This window comes from Trachypithecus francoisi, unplaced genomic scaffold (assembly GCF_009764315.1).
Source record: "Trachypithecus francoisi isolate TF-2019V2 unplaced genomic scaffold, Tfra_2.0 Lachesis_group10, whole genome shotgun sequence".
Taxonomy (NCBI): domain Eukaryota; kingdom Metazoa; phylum Chordata; class Mammalia; order Primates; family Cercopithecidae; genus Trachypithecus; species Trachypithecus francoisi.
In genome coordinates, this window is record NW_022681455.1 from 66,816,597 (window position 1) to 66,842,791 (window position 26,195).

Consider the following 26,195-nt stretch of genomic DNA (forward strand, 5'->3'; position numbering starts at 1 on the left):
TAAAGTAAAAAAAACAAAAACAAAAAACAAAACAAAACAAAAAACTGTAACAAGTATTCCAAAGTTTTAAAAACTTAAATACAAAATGCCATTTGTAAATCACCCTAAATACCATGCCAATATTATGATTAAAATAATCAAATAAAATAATTTGTGTAAAATAGAAAAAAAAGAAACTGAATTAGCACAACAGACTTGAGTAGGCTGACAGCCTCACACCAAAAACTTTGATAAACTAATAGGTGGAGTAAGGTTTAGCTTCAGTCTGAGTATGCCACTTGTGTCTGTTACTTGGTGGGCTTGGCCTTTAGATAGCCAAACAGCCTAATGACTATTTTATAAGCATTCCTGGTGCTCCTAATCTTGTGTGATAAACAATCTTTTGAACACCTAAGTTACCATTATATTTAATTAGCATAGCAAAGTATAAGACAAATTCCTGTACCTCAATAAAAAGACAACCTTTTTTAAAAAATGGGCAGATTTCAATACTTCACTTTAGAAAATATACACAATTTCTGGGCATGGTGACTCACACCTATAATCTCAGCACTTTGGGAAGCCGAGGCAGGCGGATCACCTGAGTTCAGGAGTACCAGGGCAGCCTGGCCAATATGGTGAGATCTCGTCTCTACTAAAAATACAAAAAAATTAGCCAGGCATGGTGGCAAGCACCTGTAATTCCAGCTACTCAGGAGGCTGAGGCAAGAGAATCGCTTAAAACCAGGAGACAGAGGTTGCAGTAAGCCAAGATTGTGCCACTGCACTGCAGCCTGGGCAACAGAGCAGGACTGAATCAAAAAGAACGAAAGGGAGGGAGGGAGGGAGGGACGGAGGGAGGGAGGGAGGAAGGGGGGGGAGGGGGGGAGAGAGAGAGAGAGAGAGAGAGAGAGAGAAAGGAAAGAAAGGAAAGAAAAGAAAGAAAAGAAAGAAAGAAAGGAAGGAGGGAAGGACGGACAAACGAAAGAAAGAAAGAAAGAGAAAATATATACAATGGCCAATAAGCACATTTTAAAAGATGCTCATCACCGTAAGTCATCAGGAAAATGCAAAGTAAATCTAAACGGCTAAAATTAAACTGGCAATACCAAGTGTCGACAAGAATGCAGAACAACTAACACTAAATCATACTTTACTTGTAGGAGTGAGGTACAACACTGTAAAAAACTGTTTAGTAGTTTCTTACCAAGTTAAACATACACCTATCACATGACCCAACAATTTTCTTCTTCTAGCAATAAAGTACAACAACTTATGTTAAAGGACTTCTGCCCGGAGAAGCTTGGTTGATTCGCAGAGTCCAGGGCATTTATTGGAGACTTGCAAAACAAGCGTATTTGCCTAAATGACCAGCTTTGATTACCAAAGCTACAGACTCCAAAAAGGAAAGCAAGAATTCACCAAAAATCATGTTTTTGAACAATCTAAACTAGCCGGTAGTGCATGGTTCCATATACAGCTTTACAAAACCACCCTTCAATTAGTAACATAGAGAACACACCAAGGGCTAAGTTTCTGGTAGTCAAAGGTAAGCCACACAAGCAGGACTTCCCTGAAAAACATACAAGCATTCAGCAATATTAGGTCTACTGCATTAACTCTTTCACAAGAATGATGTTCGGAGAAACATCATATGCAGTGATCAAAAACTGGAAATGATCCAAATGATCATCAACAAGTGGATGGATAAGCAAACTGAGTGATATATTCACATAAAAGATGATCACACAGCAATAAAAAAGAAACATGAGATACAGATGAATCTCATAGACCTTGTGCTGAATAAAACAAGCCCATACACAAGAGTACCTTTCTATGATTGAACATAAGGAAGTTCTAGAGTTGACAAAACTAATCTGAGAAGTTAAAAAAAATGGGGCAGCTATTGACTTAAGAGATGTATGGCAACCAAAATTCTCATGTTGCTGATAAGAGTGCCCACAAAAGATTTTAGTAATCAACATCTGGGGAAATGAAGTGGAGAACAGACACAATTCTCAACAGACTATAATATCCCTCTAGTAGTCAATGATTCAAAATAGGTTTAAAACTGCTCTAAATATTTGTTTCCCTGATACAACCTTCTATGCTATCTTCTAATAATCTGACTGTCCTTTCTCAGTTTCCTTTATAAAGATTTCTTCTTTTAGTCCATAAACGTTGAACTGTAAAGAGAGAATTAAATTAACATTTATTTTATAACATTTATCATATGATCAGTTCTAATGTCAAGTTGAGTTTATATATCTGTAAATGGGGGGAAAAATATTGCTATCTCCACTACCATGAAACAGGAAAAACTGTTTTTTTAAAAGATCTACATCAAACTCATAGCCATTTTCAAAGGTAAATTATTCTTGACTCTTAACAGTTATGACACTCTCATATCCTAACATCTCTCTAAAATAGGCTTTTACTTGTAAATGTTTTTGTTAAAAGACTGCTACTAGCAAATAAAAGATAAACAGATTTTTGGTTTAGTAGACCCACTAACATCAAAGAACACATTAAGAAAAACATTTTAAGCCTCACGTCCATAGAAATTGAGCAAAATTAAACTCATGAAACAAGTTGGTTTTTTAAAACCACTTATCAAGAACTAGCAAAAACAAGTGTATAGAGAGCCACTTAAAGGTCATGGACAAAAACTGTACCAAAGAATACACAGTAATTCCTAAGATTTTTAAACATATACGAAGCAACAATCTACCTTTTAAAAGCCACATATCATTAAATTATAGCTCACATGAAAATTAACTTGGATACCTTAGACTTTTAAATTGTTAAATTTTTTTTAAAAAGTATCCTTCCTAACTACCAATGAAAATAGCTAACATTTACATCAGAACACAATGACAAAGAAAAACTTAGCCAATATTGTGACAGAATAATTAGTCATTACAAAGCTTTTTATTTTAGAGGTCAAAGCATAAAGATATTCAGGGAACTCTAAAAGCCTTCTAAAATTATCTATTTATCCAGCTGAAAAACTCGTGAGTCAAGACTGATAGTTGCATATCTACACCCATTTCCTTTCAGCTGGCATTCCCTTTTTTGACCTTACCCCTTCCTGCTGCAGCCTATTTGAAACTGATACATGATGGCTTAAACTCTAGCACCATTTTAAAATCTGTGGTGACCCTAAGATGGAAATCATGTCCTAAGGATGGAAAGCAGAGAAGGAATGAACTTAGTACTCTCATGATGTTATGGCACTGCCATACCAGCCCTGGAGACCCTATCTCTATACTTACTTTAAGTAAGACTGAAATACTATATGGCTATTTAATCCAGGTACTTCTGAACTGCTAATAGCAGCCACATGAAATTCCTGAAACAGAATTTGGTAGTAGAAATGGGCAAACTCAAATATTTATTACCGAGCTATTCCAAGCCCTTCGTCATCTTGTCTGTGAAGGGTAAGTATAACAGATCTCAACTAATTTTTGCTACTGAACATGGTAATATCATGAGGTGCCACAGAATCCCATGCGTTCAAGATATACTTCTCCTTGCATTAACTATGTAGCTGCAACCTTATTTCCCCTAATAGGGTCAATCACTCCATCTGATATGGTAAATATTCACTGGAATAAGAAGATCAAAGTGGCCTGGTAGAAATCATACCTTCTAATTCAAGGGAACCGTTATTTCATCCTATGGTGGAAGTACTCCCTGATACCTAGTAAGAATTATAAACCAGTATGCAAGGTAAGAAGCAAAAGTTTTGTGAGTAACAAACCACTCAAAATTACTAATAAATGAACTACTCAATATTGAATTAGGAATAACAGTGTAAACTTCTATGCTCACTTCTATTTCTTAGTTACCAGTAACAAGTATGTATTTTATGGGAGAAAGAGAAACATAAGTGCTCACTGGTCCCCAGCATTCTCTAAAATGTAGACAGATCTTTCAACTCATCTTACAAGGCTAGCAGTCTTAATACTCACATCTGACAAGAATAATAAGACAAAGAAAAAATTACAAACCAGTCTTACCTGCAAATTGATTTTTTAAAAGGATCCCAATTAAGAGAGCAGCAAATCAAATCCAACAATACATTTAAAAACAAACCAAAGAAAACCACAAAGATAGCCAACTGGGTTTATGCTAGGAATGCAAAATTAGTTTAAGTATAATCTAGCTACATAGTATATAATATACCACTTGAAAGAATAAACCAAAACAAAATTTAAAAAGCTTTATATGATGATCTTATAGATACTTCTCTATCTTAATAGATACAGAAAAGGTCCCTTTAAAATGTATTCATTTAACAAATACCTACTATGTTCCAGCCATCATTCTATGGCGATGTATACAGCTAAATCAAAACAGAGAAGCCTCTCATGAGACTTAATTCTAGTGAGGAAAAGATACAATATTTAAAATCATAGTATGTACTAGTCAAATTATCTTTTAAAAATTTCTTAAATAAATAACACAAACAACCCAACTGAAAGTTACTTTAAGCAGAAAACTGAAGAAGCCAACTTTTTTAAAAACATACAATTTCATTTACAGATAAGTGAAACACAGACTAGTGAACTCTCATTTCACACTCACCAGACAAGCAAAAACTAAACATATATGACAATATCAAAGTTTAGAATATAGAGCAACTAGAAGACTTATGTTCTAATGAGAATTACATTAGTAAAAACACTTAGCAAAATAGCTTGTCATTATCTACAATGCTGAAGATGCATATAACTTATGATCCAGCCATTTGACTGCTATGTATGTACTCTGCACATATACAACAGAAAATATGTACAATAATGTTCACTGCACAATTTTAACAGCAAAAAACTAAATGTCCACACTGATTAATATGCAACATAGTCGTACATTATTATACTTTCTTCAATAATGTGTATAAATGTCTGGAACATGAAGATGAATGAAAGCAAGCAAGCCATTTCACATAAAGTTCAGAAATGTAAAACTAAGTAAGAATACAACATGGTAAAACTGAAAGACAAAGCAAGGGATTAACACAAACTAAATTTAGAGTATTTCTAAGGGGGAAACAGAAGAAATGGCATCAGGAAAAACACAGGAGACTTCAAAATGACTATCTCAAACTTCACACTTTCTATGATCAATAAATAGTCTGCTAAGAATAAAAGTATATGTCAAGTAAACATCAAAGATGTTGATATTTGCAAGACTGCTGTGGTAGGCAGCTTCTAAAATGGCTCCTGATAACTCCACTTCTGTATTCATGACCTGTGTAATCTCAGCTTGGGTGTGGGCTGGCACTAGTGACTCACTGTTAAGGAACAGAATATGAACAAAAATATTGGCATGTCACTTCTGAGATTAGGTGACAAAAAGACTGGCTTCCATCTTACTGCTCTATCCTTCTCTCACTCTGAGACCCCCTGGCTGCCATGTTGTGAGCTGCCCTATAGAGAAGTCCACGTGACAAAGAACTGATGTTACAGGCCAAGACAGAGAGAAACCCTGAGGCCTGTCTATACCCATGTGAGAGAGCTTACATGTCAACTCTCCCCGCTGTGGAGTCTTGGGATGACTGCAGTCTCACCAGACACCTTCCTTCTAGCCCAACAAGAGAACCTGACCGAGCACACCCAACTAAGGTGCATCTGGATTCCTCACCCAAAGAAACTGTGAAATAAAGTTTGCTGTTTTAAACTGCTAAATGTTGAGGTAATTTGTTACATGACAGTAGATAACTAGTACAACTGCTGACAGCATAGCAAAGTGAGTCGGACATCTGCTGTATAAGTACTAAGAATATACAACTTGAGAATAAAAATCATTTACAGGGTTGAACTTAGACTTCATATTCTGAAGCACAGTCGTTTTCCCCATGGATATTTTTGGTTATTTCCTCCTCTCAATGGTATTTATTCCAAGGCCATTTTTTTTCACAACAACAAAAAATTGTTAAATAAAATGGTCAGACAAAAGGCTAAATAATTCATGCTATAATTCACAATTGTATAGCAACAAAGAATCACATTCCAATGTATAAGCCTTAGTCCTTCATAACTTTTTAACCTCATTTTTTTATCTATGAATTAGGGGTAAGATTACAACGCTAGAAAATCAAATAATAAAAATGCAAATCCTCTAAGATTTTAAGTCATATTAATAGCAACTACCCTTTACTGACTCTCCATAATATACACAGAACTGTTATTATAACCTTCACTTACATTAGCTGATTCGATACTTTTCCCAACAACTTTGATGCAGTCTTCTGCATCTGGCTTCCTTCACTAAGCACAGGGATTGGGATTTTTCCTCTATTAACAGATAATAAATATTTTCACCTTTGCAGCTTATACATCTCTGTTGCAACTACTCATCTGTGCTGCTGTAGCAAAGCAGCCATAGACAACACATAAACAAATAGACACAGACAGGTTTATAGAAGCCATGCCATAATTTGCTGACTTGTAACTTAGGTTGCTGAATATATTAATATAGTCCATTGTATGGGCATACTGCATTTTATTTAAACATTCACCAGTTGGACATTTGAATACTTTCCAGTTTGGGACTACTATAAAAATTGCTACTATGAACATCTTTGCCTAGACATTGCATTCATTCCTGTTGGGTAAATTCCTAGGAGTGAAACTGCTGGACCATATAGGAAATTCAGTTCAAACTGGCAGTGTTTCTGCTGGGGTGGCTGATTAGGTTCTTCTTGGTTCTTATCTTCACTAATCTACATTAGAAGTTACAAATGGCTGGGTGTGGAGGCTCATGCCTGTAATCACAGCCCTTCACGTGGCTGAGACAAGAAGATAACTTCAAGCCAGTAGTTCGAGACCAGCCTGGACAACACACTAGAGACCCTGTCTCTACCAAAAAAAAAAAAAAAAGGAAGTTACAAACTGTTTTTCCAAAACAACCACACGATATTACCTTCCCAACAGCAGCATTCAAAAACTCTAGTTTCTCTATGTTCATGGCAGCACTCAGGTATTGTCTGTGTTTCTTATTACAGCCTGTTACAGACTGAATGTTGGTGTCCCTGTAAAATCTGTATGTTGAAACCCTAACTCCCAATGTGATAATATTTGAAGGTGGGGTCTTTGGGAGGTAATTAGGATTAAATGAAGGCCCAAGGTGGGATCCTATCATGGGACTGGTGTCCTTAGAAGAAGAGGAAGAGAGACTAGAGTTCATTCTCTGTCTCTGCCATGTAAGGACACAGCAAGAAGGTGGCCATCCACAAGCCAGAAAAAGGGTCTCCACCAGGGACTGAAATTGTTGACACCTTCATCTTGGACTTCCTAGCCTCCAGAACTGTGAGAAATGTTTATTGATTAGGTCATCCAGTATGTGGTATTTTGCTAGAGAAGCCCAAACTGACTGTAAGACAGATTTTGGTACTGGAAAGTAGGCTGCTGTCCTAACACATACCTAAAAATATGGAGGTCACTTTGGACCATGCCACTGGATAATTTTTTTTAAAGTAATGTTATAAAATAGCAAAGAACTTGGGAACTGTATTCTAGTGTTTTGTGGAAGGCAAAGTTTGCCAGTGATGACACTGAATATTTAGCTAAGGAGATTCCTAAGCAAAGTGTTGAAGAAGTGGTTTGATTCCTCTTGACTGCTTAGAGTAAAATGAAAAAAAAAAAGGGCCGGGCGCGGTGGCTCAAGCCTGTAATCCCAGCACTTTGGGAGGCCGAGACGGGCGGATCACGAGGTCAGGAGATCGAGACCATCCTGGCTAACACTGTGAAACCCCGTCTCTACTAAAAATACAAAAAACTAGCCGGGCGAGGTGGCGGCGCCTGTAATCCCAGCTACTCGGGAGGCTGAGGCAGGAGAATGGCGTAAACCCGGGAGGCGGAGCTTACAGTGAGCTGAGATCTGGCCACTGCACTCCAGCCTGGGTGACAGAGCGAGACTCCGTCTCAAAAAAAAAAAAAAGAAAAGAAAAAAAGAAAAAAAAAAAGGAATTGTTAAGCAAAATGAGCCAGAACTTGAAGATCTGGAAAATTCTCAGCCTATCCACATTGCAAAAAAAAATGGAAAAGCTTGTTTTGAAGAGAACACTAAGGGTGTATTTGATAAGCAGATTAGTGAAGATATGAACCAAGAAGAACCTAATCAGCCATCCCAGCAGAAACACTGCCAGTTTGAACTGAAGGGGAAGAAGATGGGGTGAAACGAAGGAAGGCTGATAGGCTTCTTGGATCCTACAGGACCAGATCACAAAGTTGTTTGGCTATAAAAATGTACTACTCTACAAGGCAAAAAAAGAAATGTTCCCAAAGGTGATTAAAAGATCAAGGCCGCATCCTCATTTCAAAGGGGGTGTGAGGGGATTGTCTAGGTTTCAACATGCCAGAGAATAGCTGCCTTGAAGCCTTGTGGGTACAACTCCTACCCAGCAGAGCCTTGAGGTTTAACCCTGCCCGGCAGAATGGTAGAGGCAGGGCCATCACCACAGTGAGTCCTGAAGGCATAGCGTCAAACCAAAGAGGACTATTCTTGAGCTATCTTAAAATTCTAATAGTATCTGCATTGCTAGGTTTTTTACTTTATTGAAACCCTTTTTTCCTTCTGAATTTTCCCTTAGAATATCTATCCTATACCTGTACTGCCATTATATTTTAAAAGCAAATAACTTATCTGGTTTTAGAGGTTCACAGTCAGAGAAGAATTATGACTCAGGATAAATTTTATTTGTGATCACACACATACCTGATTTAGAAAATATTTAGACGAGACTTTGTACTTTAGAGTTGATGCTGCAACAACTTAAGGCTCTTGGGGCTGTTAGGATGGAATAAAAGTATTTTGCATAGGAAGGACATGAATTCTGGGCTTCCAAGAGTGGAATGTTATGCAGTAAGTTTGTCCTCCCTAAATTCATATGTTGAAGCCCTAACCCCAATGTGATAGTACTTGGAGATAGGGCTTTTGGAGGTAATTTAGATTCAGATGAAGGCATAATCTTGGGGCCCCTACGATGGCATTAGTGTCCTTGTAAGAAGAGAAAGAGACCAGAGTACATGCGCTTGATCGTCACCTCACACACTCTCTCTACGCCATGTGAGGACACTGTGAGGAGGTAGCTAGCTAGCTATAAACATGAAGAAGGCCTTCATTACAAACCAAATCTGCCAGCTCCAGAACTATGATAAATATATATTCGTTAAGACTCCCAGTCTATATTTTGTTACAGCAGCCTTCACTAATAATACAGCATTCTAGTTGATATGCTAGTATATCTCATTGAAAACATAAATTTACATTTCCCTAATCATTAATGATGTTGAAGATCTTTCTATGGGTTTGTAAGCCATTCATAAATCTTCCCTGGTGAAATGCCTATTCAAATATTTTGCTTATTTTTTAATTGAATGGTTTTATTAATGATTGGTAAGATACATTCTGAATATAAGCCCTTTATGATTTATACATGATTTACAAATATGTTTGGTTTGTCTGTGGCTTATACTTATTTTTGTTTTAATTGTGTCTTTTGAAAGACAAAGATTTAATATTGATGAAGTACAACTTATTAAGGTTTCTCCTATGAATCACGCTTTTGGGGCCATAACTAAGAACTCTTTTTCTAACTTAAGGTCACCAAGATTATATCCCTTAATTTCTTTTTTTTTTTTTTTTTTTTAATTTGAGACGGAGTCTTGCTCTGTGACCCAGGCTGGAGTGCAATGGCATGATCTTGGCTTACTGCAACCTCCGCCTCCTGAGTTCAAGAGATTCTCCTGCCTCAGCCTCCCTAAGTAGCTGGGATTACAGGAGCCTGCCACCATGCCCAATAAATTTTTGTATTTTTAGTAGAGACAGGGTTTCACCATGTTGGCCAGGCTGGTCTTGAACTCCTGACCTCAAGTGATCTGCCAGCCTCAGCCTCCCCAAGTGCTGGGATTATAGGTGTGAGCCACTATGCCCAGCCTCCCTTAATTTCTTCTAAAAGTATTATACTTTTACAGCTTAGGTCTATGATTGAATTTTGAGTATGGTATAAGGTAAGGCACAAAAAAATAATTTTTTGCATATAATAGTCCAAATTTCCCAGCAAAAATTTTTTAATTGAATGGAATTAAACTGAATTGGCACAGCTGTTGAAAATCAACTATGAATATAAAGGTTTATTTTAGGAAAGCAGCGGGAGCGGTGCAGAGGCAAACGACTCTGTCTGACAGCTTTGGGGAGAGCCGTGGATCTCCCAACGCGGAGGTTGAGATCCGAGAACGGACAGACTGCCTGCTCAGGTGGGTCCCTGACCCCTGAGTAGCCTAGCTGGGAGACATCCCCCACTAGGGGCAGTCTGACACCCCACACCTCACAGGGTGGAGTCATCCCTGAGAGGAAACTTCCAAAGGAAGAATCAGACAGGTACACTCGCTGCTCAGCAATATTCTATCTTTGGCAACCTCTGCTGCTGATACCCAGGCAAACAGGGTCTGGAGTGGACCTCAAGCAATCTCCAACAGACCAACAGACAGTCCTTCTGACTGTCAGACGGAAAACTATCAAACAGGAAGGACACCTATACCAAAACCCCATCAGTACGTCACCATCATCAAAGACCAGAGACAGATAAAACCACAAAGATGGGGAAAAAGCAGGGCAGAAAAGCTGGAAATTCAAAAAATAAGAGCGCATCTCCCCCTGCAAAGGAGCGCAGCCCATCGCCAGCAACGGATCAAAGCTGGTCAGAGAATGACTTTGACGAGATGAGAGAAGAAGGCTTCAGTCCATCAAACTTCTCAGAGCTAAAGGAGGAATTACGTACCCAGCGCAAAGAAACTAAAAATCTTGAAAAAAAAGTGGAAGAATTGACAGCTAGACTAATTAAGGCAGAGAAGATCATAAACGAAATGACAGAGATGAAAACCATGACACGAGAAATACGTGACAAATGCACAAGCTTCAGTAACCGACTCGATCAACTGGAAGAAAGAGTATCAGCGATTGAGGATCAAATGAATGAAATGAAGCGAGAAGAGAAACCAAAAGAAAAAAGAAGAAAAAGAAATGAACAAAGCCTGTAAGAAGTATGGATTATGTAAAAAGACCAAATCTACGTCTGATTGGGGTGCCTGAAAGTGAGGGGGAAAATGGAACCAAGTTGGAAAACACTCTGCAGGATATCATCCAGGAGAACTTCCCCAACCTAGTAGGGCAGGCCAACATTCAAATTCAGGAAATACAGAGAACGCCACAAAGATACTCCTCCAGAAGAGCAACTCCAAGACACATCATTGCCAGATTCACCAAAGTTGAAATGAAGGAAAAAATCTTAAGGGCAGCCAGAGAGAAAGGTCGGGTTACCCACAAAGGGAAGCCCATCAGACTAACAGCAGATCTCTCGGCAGAAACTCTACAAGCCAGAAGAGAGTGGGGGCCAATATTCAACGTTCTTAAAGAAAAAAATTTTCAACCCAGAATTTCATATCCAGCCAAACTAAGTTTCATCAGTGAAGGAGAAATAAAATCCTTTACAGATAAGCAAATGCTTAGAGATTTTGTCACCACCAGGCCTGCCTTACAAGAGACCCTGAAGGAAGCCCTAAACATGGAAAGGAACAACCGGTACCAGCCATTGCAAAAACATGCCAAAATGTAAAGACCATCGAGGCTAGGAAGAAACTGCATCAACTAATGAGCAAAATAACCAGTTAATATCATAATGACAGGATCAAGTTCACACATAACAATATTAACCTTAAATGTCAATGGACTAAATGCTCCAATTAAAAGACACAGACTGGCAAACTGGATAAAGAGTCAAGACCCATCAGTCTGCTGTATTCAGGAGACCCATCTCACATGCAGAGACATACATAGGCTCAAAATAAAGGGATGGAGGAAGATCTACCAAGCAAATGGAGAACAAAAAAAAGCAGGGGTTGCAATCCTAGTCTCTGATAAAACAGACTTTAAACCATCAAAGATCAAAAGAGACAAAGAAGGCCATTACATAATGGTAAAGGGATCAATTCAACAGGAAGAGCTAACTCTCCTAAATATATATGCACCCAATACAGGAGCACCCAGATTCATAAAGCAAGTCCTTAGAGACCTACAAAGAGACTTAGACTCCCATACAATAATAATGGGAGATTTTAACACTCCACTGTCAACATTAGACAGATCAACGAGACAGAAAGTTAACAAGGATATCCAGGAATTGAACTCATCTCTGCACCAAGCGGACCTAATAGACATCTATAGAACTCTCCACCCCAAATCAACAGAATATACATTCTTCTCAGCACCACATCGCACTTATTCCAAAATTGACCACATAATTGGAAGTAAAGCACTCCTCAGCAAATGTACAAGAACAGAAATTATAACAAACTGTCTCTCAGACCACAGTGCAATCAAACTAGAACTCAGGACTAAGAAACTCAATCAAAACCGCTCAACTACATGGAAACTGAACAACCTGCTCCTGAATGACTACTGGGTACATAACGAAATGAAAGCAGAAATAAAGATGTTCTTTGAAACCAATGAGAACAAAGATACAACATACCAGAATCTCTGGGACACATTTAAAGCAGTGTGTAGAGGGAAATTTATAGCACTAAATGCCCACAAGAGAAAGCAGGAAAGATCTAAAATTGACACTTTAACATCACAATTAAAAGAACTAGAGAGGCAAGAGCAAACACATTCAAAAGCTAGCAGAAGGCAAGAAATAACTAAGATCAGAGCAGAACTGAAGGAGATAGAGTCACAAAAAACCTCCAAAAAATCAATGAATCCAGGAGTTGGTTTTTTGAAAAGATCAACAAAATTGACAGACCGCTAGCAAGACTAATAAAGAAGAAAAGAGAGAGGAATCAAATAGACGCAATAAAAAATGATAAAGGGGATATCACCACTGACCCCACAGAAATACAAACAACCATCAGAGAATACTATAAATGCCTCTACGCAAATCGACTAGAAAATCTAGAAGAAATGGATAATTTCCTGGACACTTACACTCTCCCAAGACTGAACCAGGAAGAAGTTGAATCCCTGAATAGACCAATAACAGGCTCTGAAATTGAGGCAACAATTAATAGCCTACCCACGAAAAAAAGTCCAGGACCAGATGGATTCACAGCTGAATTCTACCAGAGGTACAAGGAGGAGCTGGTACCATTCCTTCTGAAACTATTCCAATCAATAGAAAAAGAGGGAATCCTCCCTAACTCATTTTATGAGGCCAACATCATCCTGATACCAAAGCCTGGCAGAGACACAACAAAAAAAGAGAATTTTAGACCAATATCCCTGATGAACATCAATGCAAAAATTCTCAATAAAATACTGGCAAACCGGATTCAGCAGCACATCAAAAAGCTTATCCACCATGATCAAGTGGGCTTCATCCCTGGGATGCAAGGCTGGTTCAACATTCGCAAATCAATAAACGTAATCCAGCATATAAACAGAACCAAAGACAAGAACCACATGATTATCTCAATAGATGCAGAAAAGGCTTTTGACAAAATTCAACAGCCCTTTATGCTAAAAACGCTCAATAAATTCGGTATTGATGGAACGTACCTCAAAATAATAAGAGCTATTTACGACAAACCCACAGCTAATATCATACTGAATGGGCAAAAACTGGAAAAATTCCCTTTGAAAACTGGCACAAGACAGGGATGCCCTCTCTCACCACTCCTATTCAACATAGTGTTGGAAGTTCTGGCTAGGGCAATCAGGCAAGAGAAAGAAATCAAGGGTATCCAGTTAGGAAAAGAAGAAGTCAAATTGTCCCTGTTTGCAGATGACATGATTGTATATTTAGAAAAACCCATCGTCTCAGCCCAAAATCTCCTTAAGCTGATAAGCAACTTCAGCAAAGTCTCAGGATACAAAATTAATGTGCAAAAATCACAAGCATTCTTATACACCAGTAACAGACAAGCAGAGAGCCAAGTCAGGAATGAACTTCCATTCACAATTGCTTCAAAGAGAATCAAATACCTAGGAATCCAGCTTACAAGGGATGTAAAGGACCTCTTCAAGGAGAACTACAAACCACTGCTCAGTGAAATCAAAGAGGACACAAACAAATGGAAGAACATACCATGCTCATGGATAGGAAGAATCAATATCGTGATAATGGCCATACTGCCCAAGGTTATTTATAGATTCAATGCCATCCCCATCAAGCTACCAATGAGTTTCTTCACAGAATTGGAAAAAACTGCTTTAAAGTTCATATGGAACCAAAAAAGAGCCCGCATTGCCAAGACAATCCTAGGTCAAAAGGACAAAGCTGGAGGCGTCACGCTACCTGACTTCAAACTATACTACAAGGCTACAGTAACCAAAACAGCATGGTACTGGTACCACAACAGAGAAATAGACCAGTGGAACAGAACAGAGTCCTCAGAAATAATACCACACATCTACAGCCATCTGATCTTTGACAAACCTGACAAAAACAAGAAATGGGGAAAGGATTCCCTATTTAATAAATGGTGCTGGGAAAATTGGCTAGCCACAAGTAGAAAGCTGAAACTGGATCCTTTCCTTACTCCTTATACGAAAATTAATTCAAGATGGATTAGAGACTTAAATGTTAGACCTAATACCATAAAAACCCTAGAAGAAAATCTAGGTAGTACCATTCAGGACATAGGCATGGGCAAGGACTTCATGTCTAAAACACCAAAAGCAACGGCAGCAAAAGCCAAAATTGACAAATGGGATCTCATTAAACTAAAGAGCTTTTGCACAGCAAAAGAAACTACCATCAGAGTGAACAGGCAACCTACAGAATGGGAGAAAATTTTTGCAACCTACTCATCTGACAAAGGGCTAATATCCAGAATCTACAAAGAACTCAAACAAATATACAAGAAAAAAACAAACAACCCCATCAAAAAGTGGGGAAAGGATATGAACAGACATTTCTCAAAAGAAGACATCCATACAGCCAACAGACACATGAAAAAATGCTCGTCATCACTCGCCATCAGAGAAATGCAAATCAAAACCACAATGAGATACCATCTCACACCACTTAGAATGGCAATCATTAAGAAGTCAGGAAACAATAGATGTTGGAGAGGATGTGGAGAAATAGGAACACTTTTACACTGTTGGTGGGATTGTAAACTAGTTCAACCATTATGGAAAACAGTATGGCGATTCCTCAAGGATCTAGAACTAGATGTACCATATGACCCAGCCATCCCACTACTGGGTATATACCCAAAGGATTATAAATTACTCTACTACAAAGACACATGCACACGTATGTTTATTGCGGCACTATTCACAATAGCAAAGACTTGGAATCAACCCAAATGTCCATCTGTGACAGACTGGATTAAGAAAATGTGGCACATATACACCATGGAATACTATGCAGCCATCAAAAAGGATGAGTTTGCGTCCTTTGTAGGGACATGGATGCAGCTGGAAACCATCATTCTTAGCAAACTATCACAAGAACAGAAAACCAAACACCGCATGTTCTCACTCATAGGTGGGAACTGAACAATGAGATCACTTGGACTCTGGAAGGGGAACATCACACACTGGGGCCTATCATGGGGAGGGGGGAGGAGGGAGGGATTGCATTGGGGAGTTATACATGATATAAACGTTATGCACATGTACCCTAGAACTTAAAGTATAATAAAAAATAAAAAATAAAAAATAAAAAAAAAAAGAAAGTAAAAAAAAAAAAAAAAAAGGTTTATTTTAGGACTCTGAATTTTATTCCATTGCTCTATATGCCTGACCAACTGCAATACGATAGAGTCTTGTTTATTGAATTTTATATTACATTTTGAGATCTGAGGATGTAATTCTCTAATGTCATTTTTCTTTTCCAAAATGTTTTTTGGCTACTGTAGATCCTGTTGACTTCCACATAAATTTTAGGATTGGCTTGTCAGTTTTTCAAAAATATTTTTAAAAGTCTGTGTGATTTTAATAGAGACTGCATTCAACTTATAGGTCAGTTTGAGAGAAAACTGATACAATTGCATCTTTACAGCATTGTGTTTTCAACCCCATGGAATTATTTAAATCTTCTTTAATTTCTATCAGCAATTTTTCTGTAGTTTTCAGTGCAGAAATCTTATACTTTTTTGTTAAATGTGAAGTACTTTTTTCACCCTTTTTGATGGCTTCTCATTAGAATTGCTTTTTCACTTTATCTGAATTGTCTGTGTCTAGTTTTCATATCAATCTTATACTTGTGATCCTGCTAACCTTACTTACTGGTTGTATTTGTCCATATATAGGTTCCCTAAAATTTTCTACCTATAGAATCTTATATCACCTGTGAAAGTAAGACAGTAATAATTTTTCTTTTCCAGTTTGGAGGTATTTACTTAAGTAAATATTTAAATAACTAAATAATAAAAATTAATATTTAAGTAAATTTATTCATTTAATTATGTATATTATTTATTTATTTAGACTTATCACACTGGCTAGAATCATCAGTACAATGTTAAATAGCAGTGTTGAGAGCAGACATAGGTATCTTGCTCCTAATCTCAGAAGAAAAGTATTCAATCTTTCACCCCTAAGTATAATGTAGCTGTAGGTTTTTCATAGATGTCCTTTGTCAGCTCGGGAAGTTCCCCTCTGTAACTACTTTGCTGATAATTTTTAATCGATGATAGATACTGGAATTTTTTTTGCATCTATTGAGATGATCACTCATTTCTGTACTATGTATGTTAACATGTATGTTAAGTAAATTAATTTCTGGATAGTAAAGCAACCTTACTTTTCTGGGATGAATTCACTTTTGTCATAGTACATAATTCTTTTTATGTGACTCTGGATTCAGTTTCCTAAAATTTTAAGAATTCTGTGTCTACATTCATGAGGTATATTAGTCCATAGTTTCCCTTTCTTGTGATGTCTTTATATGATTTTGGTATGAAGGAAATAATGCCCTCAAGTGAGTTGGGAAGTGTTCTTTCATCCTCTATTTCCTAAAAAGGTTGATAAAGGATTGGTATAATTTCTACTTATGATACATAAATAGAAATTGGTATAATTCCTTATTTAATATATAATATATGAAATTCTTCACATATTCCTTATGTGAAGTGCTACTTCTTAAATCAGTTATGGTAATTGATTCAACTGGAAAATTGTCTAGGAATTTATCCACTTCATCTAATTTGTTGGTACAAAGTTACTCAATATTCCTTACCCCTTTAATTTCTGCAAAGTTGATAATGCCACTTCTTTCATTCCTTGTTTTGATAATTTATATCTTTTGTCTCTTTCTCTCCCCCTTCCCTGATGCTCTAAGTCTAGCTAAAGATTTGCTGATTTTTATTTTTTTCAAAGAACCTACTTTGGTTTGAATTTTCTTTATTGTTTTTCTGTTTTCTACTTCATTGGTGTCTGCTCTGACCATTATTTTTCTTCTGCTTGTTTAAAGTTCAGTTTGCTCTTCTTTTTCTGTTTTCCTAAGGTAGAAGTTTAGACAGTTGAGAATTCTTCTTTAACAGAGGGGTTTAAAGCTGCAAATTATCCTCTGAGCTCTGCTTAAGCTATATCCCATAAATTTCAATATGTTACATTTTTATTTTCATTCTGTTCAAAACATTCTCCAATCTGCCTTGTGATTTCATCTTGATCCATGGGTTATTTAGAAGTATGTGGTTTAAATGCCAAATACTTGTGGATTGGCAAGATTTTTTTCCATTGTTGGTTTCTAATTTAATTATATTATGATTGGAAAATGCACTTTGTATGATTTTTAATCCTTTTAAATTTACTGATAATTATTTTATAACCTATTAGATAGTCTATACCGAAGAATGTTCCCCGTGTGCTTTAAGTCAATTGTGTTCTGCATCCATTGGGATACAATTTTCTGTATTTGCAAGTTTATCAATATTGTTGTTTACATCTTCTTAACCTTCACTGATTTGCTAATTGTTCTATCAAAAAACAATTATTTCCTAACCAATAAAGAGTTGGTTACTCAAATTTCCAACTAATATTGTTGAATGATCTATTTCGCTTATCAATTCTGCCCATTTTGAATTTGTGTATTTTAAAGCTCTGTTAATAGGTGCATATATAATTTTTCTGTCATTTTAATGATTAACCATTTTATCATTATGAAATGTCCCTGTTTGTCTTAAAGTCTATTTTATTTTATATTAATATAGTCATTTCAGCTGTCAGAGTTACTATTTGCATGGTATCTTTTTCTAACCTTTTCTTCAACCATTTACTATTTGTCCCTGAATCTAAGGTGTTTCTCTTACAGACAACACATTGACGAATATTCATTTGTTGATCCACTGTGACAATCTCATTTGATTGGGGGTATTTAGACTATTTACATATAATATAACAATTATTGATATGGCTGTAATTACATTTGCCATTTTATCCTTTATTATGTCTTTTTTGTTGTTCCAGGCTTCTCCTTTACTACCTTATTTTGTATTAAAAGTTATTTTCTACATTACCAATTCCTGACTTACTTTATAGATATTTATAGATATATAAAATAAGTATATTTTTGAGTCATTTTCTTAGTGATTGCTATGGGGATTATACTACATACCTTAATTTATCACAACTTACCTTCAATTAGTATACACACAATACAGGCAAAATATTTTTTTTTTAAAAACTTGCTCCAAAATAGCTCTAATACTTCTTTTTCTTTGTGCCATTCTCATCATATATTTTATGTCTATATATCATAAACCCTAAACCCAGCATTTACTATGCTATAATTATTATTTTATACAATCTTAAATCTTTTACAAAGGTAAGAAAAGGAAAAAAAATATAGTGCCTTTATATGAAACATTAACCATTATAATTTCTGATTTCTTTCTTCCTATGCATTTGGTTTACTGCCTAGTATCATTTCCTTTCATCCTTAAAGACTTACTTTAGCATTCTTGTAAGAAAGGGTTTCTTGTAATGAAATTTTCTCAGGTTTTATCTTGGAATGTCCTATTCCAGCTTCATTTTTAGAGGATTTTAGAGGACACAGAAATCTTTATTTTTTTTCTCTTTTCATTTTAGTGCCCTCTGGAGTCCACTACTTCACATTAGAAGTTAGTCACTAATCATAAAGATGCTGTCATGTAACTTTTTGGCTACTTTTAAATTTTACTCTTTGTCTTTGGCTTTTAATAATTTAACAATGATTTGTCCAGGTCTGTATCTCTGCTTTTTCCTACTTGGGCTTCACTGAGCTTCTTAGATGGGTAGATTGCTTTTTGGCCATGATTTCTTCAAATTTTTTTTCTCGCCCTCTTCTTTCTCTTTTCATCCTGAGATTCCCATCACACATACACAGGTAAACTTGATGCTGACCCACAGATCTCTGTGGCTTTATTGATTTCTCTTTAATCTTCTTTCCTCTCTGATCTTCAGATTAGATCATCTACCTTTGAAATTCACTGATTCTTTCTTCTGTCATGTCAAACCTCTGGTAAGACCCTCTAGTAAATTTTTCACATCAGTTACTATATTCTTCAATCTCAGAATTTTCATTTTGTTGTTTTTAAAATCATTTCTATCTCCTTTTTGAACATCTCTATTTGTCACACTTTCTTTTCATTCTTAGTTTACTTTGCTGCTTTGAACTGATTTACAATAGCTGCTTTGAAGTCTTTGCTAAATGTAACGTCTAGAAATACTGTTTCCACTATATGCTGTTTTCCTTAGCATTGTTCATGTTTTCCTATTTCTTTGCATATTTTATAATTTTATTGAAACTGGATATGTTAGACAATATGTTGTAGCAACTCTGTATTGTGCTTTTTGCTCCTGAAGGTTGCCTCTTTAATTTCTTCGTTCACTTATTTGGCAGGGTTAAGTCTGTAAAATCTGTTTTCCACATAGCATGTAACTGATGACGTCTCTATTTTTTTTTAACTATGTTTTTAGGTTTTTTTTTTTAATTGTTATCCCAGCTCAAAAAAAATATTTATTTAAATTACTGTTTTTAAGCCTGGCTTCCTAGGGATTGTTCCTGTGTCTATATAGCTTAATAATCAGACAATAACCAGAAAGAAACTTTGCTCAAACTCAAGCCAGTGAGGCTTTCAGCCCTTGCCAATGAACCTGCATATTGGTAGAAGAGTGTATTAAAAGTTCAGCCCAATTGTCTCTGGCTTTTCCTTTCCGGTCTCCTACATACATGTGTAGAGCCTCTAAGGCAGCCAGGAGTACATGATGAGGTTGGACCCTCTCCAGTCTCCAATACACATGTATGCAGCTTCAGTCAGACATACGCTTGTCCCAATTATGACCACAATCCCATGCTAATAGAATCCTGGATCCTCTCCACTCACCTGATTCCAAGATTGTCACTTCCATAAACAACAGCACTAGAAGTGAGCACCACCCAACTGAGTGAGTCCCCTTCTGAGAGAGCAGTACAGCTGTAGGTCCTCCCTGGACCCACCCTGCCCTGGCAGATCTTCTGCAATAACCAAGCTGGAAGTTGGGGGTAGGGAAACATAACAGCCCTAGGCTGAAATATAAGAAACTACCACTGTCTCTTAGCAGTTTTTAAACATAAACACTTCTCAGACTGTTGTATGTTTTTCATTGATTGCTAAAGTACCAAAGTTGTTGTTTTCTGTTCAGTTTTGTCCAACTTCGTATTTGTTTTCTGGTGAGAGAATCTGCCAATTTTCATACTTGGCCATGGCTGAAATCCCACACCACTCACTTAATCTTAACAACACGGAAGTACACATTATTCTCTCTCATTAACAAAGTAAGAAATTCAAGTGAGTTTCCCTAAATTACACAGAAAATAAAAAATTTATTAATTTCACAATTATTTGAGCACCTACTAGGTGCCAATATCTGTTCCTTGTGTTTAAATTATATCAAGGACCAAAAGAGATAAAGATTCCTGCCTTAGCACAGTATAAATTCTAGCAAGGGGATATAAACAATAAACATAACTAAATTATGTAATGCATCAGAATGTGATTAAAGGCTGTAAAGAAAAAAATTAGACTAGGATAAAACAAGCCAGAGACGGAAGGTAGGCCACATTCACAGGTAACATATAACCAAAGATTTAAAGGCGAAAGGAGTTAAATTAGTCAAGTAAATAACTAGAAGAAAAGCATTCTAGGCAAAGAGAACATAAAGCAAAGGGTCTAATGTAGGAGTGAAACTGAAATGTTCAAGGAACATTAATAACAACATTAATATAACAGTGATGGAGAGATGTACTAGATATCTATTACCATGTAACAGGCTACCCAAAACTTAGTGGTTTAAAACTATATTTATTATCACAGATTCTGTGAGTCAAGAATATGAGCACAGTTTAGCTGGGTCGCCAAGCTCAGAATTTCTCCCAGCGCTGCAATCAAGATGTTAGCCAATGCAGCAGTTATCCCAAGGCTTGACTGGGGAAGAACCTGCTTCCAGGTTCACTCACTGAGTTTTCGGCAGGATTCAGTTCCTCACTAGCTGTTGGCTGGAGGCTGCTATCAGTTCCTTGCTATGTGGGCCTCTCCATAAGGCAGTACACAAAGTGGCGGCTTGCTTAATATGAGCAGGCCAGAGAAAAAGGGAAAAGGAGTACAAGCAAGACAACGTCACTGTCTTCTACCTAATCTCAGAAGTGACATCCTATCAGCATCATTTTAGCCACATTCTCTTTGGCAGATGCAAATTTCTAGGTCCAGCACACACTCAAAAGGAGGGAATTATATAAGGGCATGAATATTAGGAGGTGGACAGCATTGTGGGCCATCATCAGAGTTTGCCTAGCACAGCAAAATAGTAGATGAGGACAAAGAAGTTTGTGGGGTGGAGAAGAATGTCAGATCACGTAAGGTTCTGCAGGCTTCAGTAATGACTTTGTCATTTCCTGTGAATTACATGGGAAGCTACTTCGGGGTTTTGGGCAGATAAGGAACAGAAGTGTCATATTTTTAAAGAATCACTCTGACTGCTATATTATGAATAAAACAAAAGTAGAAAAGACAGGCTTCTGTGATAACCCCAAAACAGACAATGGTGTCTTAGGATTATAGCCAGAAAAAAAAAGGTAGTGAGAAGTGGTCAGATTCTATATAAATTTTGAAAATCAGGCACAAGGGAATTTCCTGCCATATTTGACACAAAATGTGAAAAAGTAAAGATTCAAGGATGACTCCAAGGTTTTCAGCCTGAGAAACTCTATCCTTCTTGTTGCTATCCACTACAAGAAAAAAAAAAAAAAACTACTGTATGACAGATTAAAGGTCAGTTGCTTTAGAAATGTTCAATTTGAGATGTCTTTGATTTTGTGGTAGAGAGTTCTGTAACAGTTGGACATAGTATTGTGAAGTTCCAGAGAGGTCTGCACAAAGATTCAAAACTAGGAATTGGGCATATAGGTAGTATTTAGAAGGAAGCAATGGTATAAAATCACCAAAGGATTAACTGAAACAGAGAACAGGTTCAAGGATTAACCCCTGGGTCATACAAATATTTTAAAAGGTCAGAAAAAAGAGAAAGAACCAGCAAAGGAAACTCGAAAGGCATAACCAAGAACATAAGAAGAAAAACCAAGAACATATGTCTCAATCTCCAAACTCTGGAGTGTGAAGGAAGGTTTATGAGAGTAATGTGACAAATCAGCAGTTCATTTAGAGACAAAAAGTACAAGTTACACTAGTTTTAAGTCCAAGAGATCACTTGCTTTCTTAGTATTTCCAATTGGAAACAAATTCTTAGGCTACTAGGTCTCTAGAGATTATCTAGATAATCTCTTGAGCAAACTTAACCAGAAACCACTTAGAAAACATCCCCTATAATTAAGAATACTTTCTTTTAAAAAGGGGGAAAAGGGGCAGGAGACAGGAGACAACTGTATCTTATAAAACAAGATTGTATAAAAAGGATTTTGAATCAAACAAATCTCAAAATTAGTCTATCTTGTCTGGAAAAGCACTGAAATATATTACTAGAGATGTTTTCAAAACAATAGTGTCAAGAAAATTGAAACTTGATACTAGTCAGTTCTTTCAATATTAGCTTTCCTATATCATTGCACTAATAGAGAAAATTTCTCTTGTTCTCTTACCTGATTTGAATAAACAGCAGTGAATAACACCTATTTAGCACTAATCACATGTCACACTCCTAACATTATGAAGTAGGTACTACTTTATCACCATTTCACAGGTGGAGAAATCACAAAGAAGTCAAATGACTTCAAAGGTCTCATGTACTCTTCTCAAGTTAGATTCTAGGTGTTGTAAACCCTACTATGATTTGAATGTGTCCCTCAAAGTTCATGATCACTACCCAATATGGTAGTTTTGGGACGTGGGGCCTAACGGTGTTTGGGTAGCAAGGGGGACTGCTCATGAGTGGATTAATGTCATTATCATCTGAGTGGGTTCATTATAAAAGGATGTGTGTGCCCTCCTCCGTTGCCCTTCTGCCATGGGATGACAGCAGGAAGGCCCTTACCATATGCCAGTTCCTTCATCTTGAACTTCCCAGCCTCCAGAACTATGAACAATAAATTTCTGTTCCTTACAAATTACCAAGTTTTGAGTATTCTATTTTAACAGCACAAAACACACTAAGATAAATCTAAGTTCAAATACATTAAAAAGTTTCCAGATACAAATTATCAGCACCTAATCAATAGGGAATGAAGAGAAACTTCCAAAAAACTCTCTTAGCTGCTCTAAAAGTCTGGCATAGAAACTGGAACTGAAAAGTTTCCCAATCCATCTTATTCTCCCTTAGTTCCATAACTTAACTCATCTAAATATGTATACACTTTGACTCACTCCAATTTTTACTACAAAATTGTTTAACAGCCAAACAAAAATTTATTAAACACGTAATAAACTGGAAATTTTTACTATGAACATCCTTACAATGGAAAACAATGCAGTAAAAATCTTTTAAATGTACATACATAACATCTTCTTAACAGCTGCATTTGAAAAAACCAAGCATTGTCAACAACCCCATTTTTCATCCACACTAGCATGGATAAACAAACTATGCTATGTTAATATAGTAATAAGAATCAACAGAGTACTGTTGCCTGCATCAATATAAATGTTTCAAATATAGGTGTTACGCACTAAAGAAGCCAAACACAAAACACTATGAACTATATGATTCAATTTACATCCACACACAAGATGATAGCCTGAAAACCAGTGTCAAGAGAAGAAAGTCTATGTGGGTTATATGGTTTGGCTCTGTGTCCCTATTTAAATCTCATCTTGAATTGTAATAATCCCCGTGTGTCATGGGAGGGATCCCGTGGAAGGTAATGGAATCATGGGGACGGGTATTTCCCATGCTGTTCTCATGATAGTGAATAAATCTCACAAGATCTGATGGTTTCATACAAAAGGGAGTTCCCCTGCACACACTCTTGCCTGCCACCATGTAAGAGGTAACTGTGCTCCTCTTCACCTTCCACCATGATTATGAAGCCCCCCCAGCCATGTGGAACTGTAAGTCCATTAAACCTCTTTTTCTTGATAAATTACCCCGTCTTGGGTATGTCTTTATTAGCAGTAGGAGAACAGGCTAATATCATGAGGAATTGATAGGCCAACTACAGAAGAGCTGAACAAAAATAGCCTCAAATAATTCCTGCTTAGGGTTTGGGATAGTTTTAATTCATTTACCCTCTGCCTTCCATTAATTTCTTTTAAAGGAATTTCCTTTTACTTAATGTTTTTTCTCACTTCTTATTTTCGCATATATGCAGAGGTTGTAGAAATAGGGAGAGCCCAAATATAAAGATAAAAATAAATTTGAAATAAAAACAATTTAGATAAAAGGCTAAAACACAGACAACATAAGGGATAAAAGGACTGCATAGTAGCCTTAAATATGAAATTAAACAGAACTCAGAAGCCACTGCTAAGCCTGCATAACAGGTCTAGAAACTGAGTCCACCCAAACCTGGCAATACCCGCACTCTTCTTCTTGCCATTGTCGCCAGGAACATGCCCCACATGTTCCTGGCGACATGGCCGCCCCCACATATCCCCACCTGTGTAGAACATCATGGTGCCCTGTATTTGCATATTAACAGGCTAGGGTGGGAGGGCCCTTTTTTTTTTTTTTTTTGCAGGCTATGTGAATGACATGCCTGGTCAAACCAATCCCCTGAGCCCTATGCAAATCAAACACTGACTCCTCCAGCCTCTTCATATACCTGACTGGTATCCATGGCAGGTGGGGTTCCCACTCTTGGCTTTGAAGCCGCCCTCCCTCTGTCTCTGCACAGGAGAGTTTCTTCTTTCTTTCTTCCCCCTTCTTTCTTGCCTATTAAACTCCCTGCTCCTTAAAACTGCTCCACGTGTGTCCATGTCGTTTATTTTCTAATTCGACCCAAGAGGAAGAACCTGGGGTTCTCCACCCATCGGAGCCGTATCAATATTTTGGTTAGCAGTCCAAATAGGAAAAGAAACTGAAAGATACTTACTATAGTAACCATATAATACAGTGTCCTCAATTTGTCTGCTGACATTAGCATTAGCCCAGTCCTAGGATAAAAGGAAACAACAGAAATATTAATGAAACATCCATTTGCCTAACAACTAAGAGTTAGGTTTTAATACAACTGAATATCACTTCCAAAATCTATCCACTCAAATAAAAACAATCTATGCCTTCAATAAGTGAGAGACAGACAACAGACAAATTTCAGTATGTAAATGCTGAGATAAGACAACACAGTTCTGGGAAAACACAAAGACAAAAGGCACCTAACTCAGAATGAAGATCAGGAATGGCTTCTGATCCTGGGAGGATCAGAATGATCTCAGGGAAACAGAGAAAACAGTAGGAAGGAAAGAAGGGAGAAAAGAACGTACACAGAACGTTTGAAAAAGAACTTCAAGAAGCTAAATATAGATTCAACTGAGCTTTTGGAAAGGTAAGAGAAAGCAGGTGGAGAGAGGGAAGAGAAGGACATATATGTCAGGGGCTTGTGAGTCATGCTGAGTATTTTGGATTTTGTCCTAAAGGCAACGGAAAATAGTGATGAATTTTAAGCAGAGATTAAGAAACCGGATTTGTACTTCAGAAAGAACATATTTGAGCATATTATACATTTTTTTAAAAAACCTACAAGAAAAATCAGTCTAATCTCCTTTGCATTCATCCCACATAAGTGTTGTTCGAATTACTAAACTTAGAAAATATAAATCAAATTAATCTTTTCCAATAGAAAAAAAAAC

At 36.9% G+C, this 26,195-nt stretch overlaps 1 protein-coding gene across 2 annotated transcripts in view; it reads right to left on the reverse strand.

Moving 5' to 3' along the window:
• The window catches only part of LMBRD1 (LMBR1 domain containing 1), a 129,778-nt gene that overhangs the window by 87,212 nt on the left and 16,371 nt on the right, over positions 1 to 26,195 (reverse strand). For both annotated transcript variants that reach the window (XM_033217561.1, XM_033217562.1), the window contains exon 3: positions 25,439 to 25,499. In XM_033217561.1, the coding sequence (XP_033073452.1) occupies positions 25,439 to 25,499 (61 nt within the window). The remainder of the gene's footprint in view (positions 1 to 25,438; positions 25,500 to 26,195) is intronic.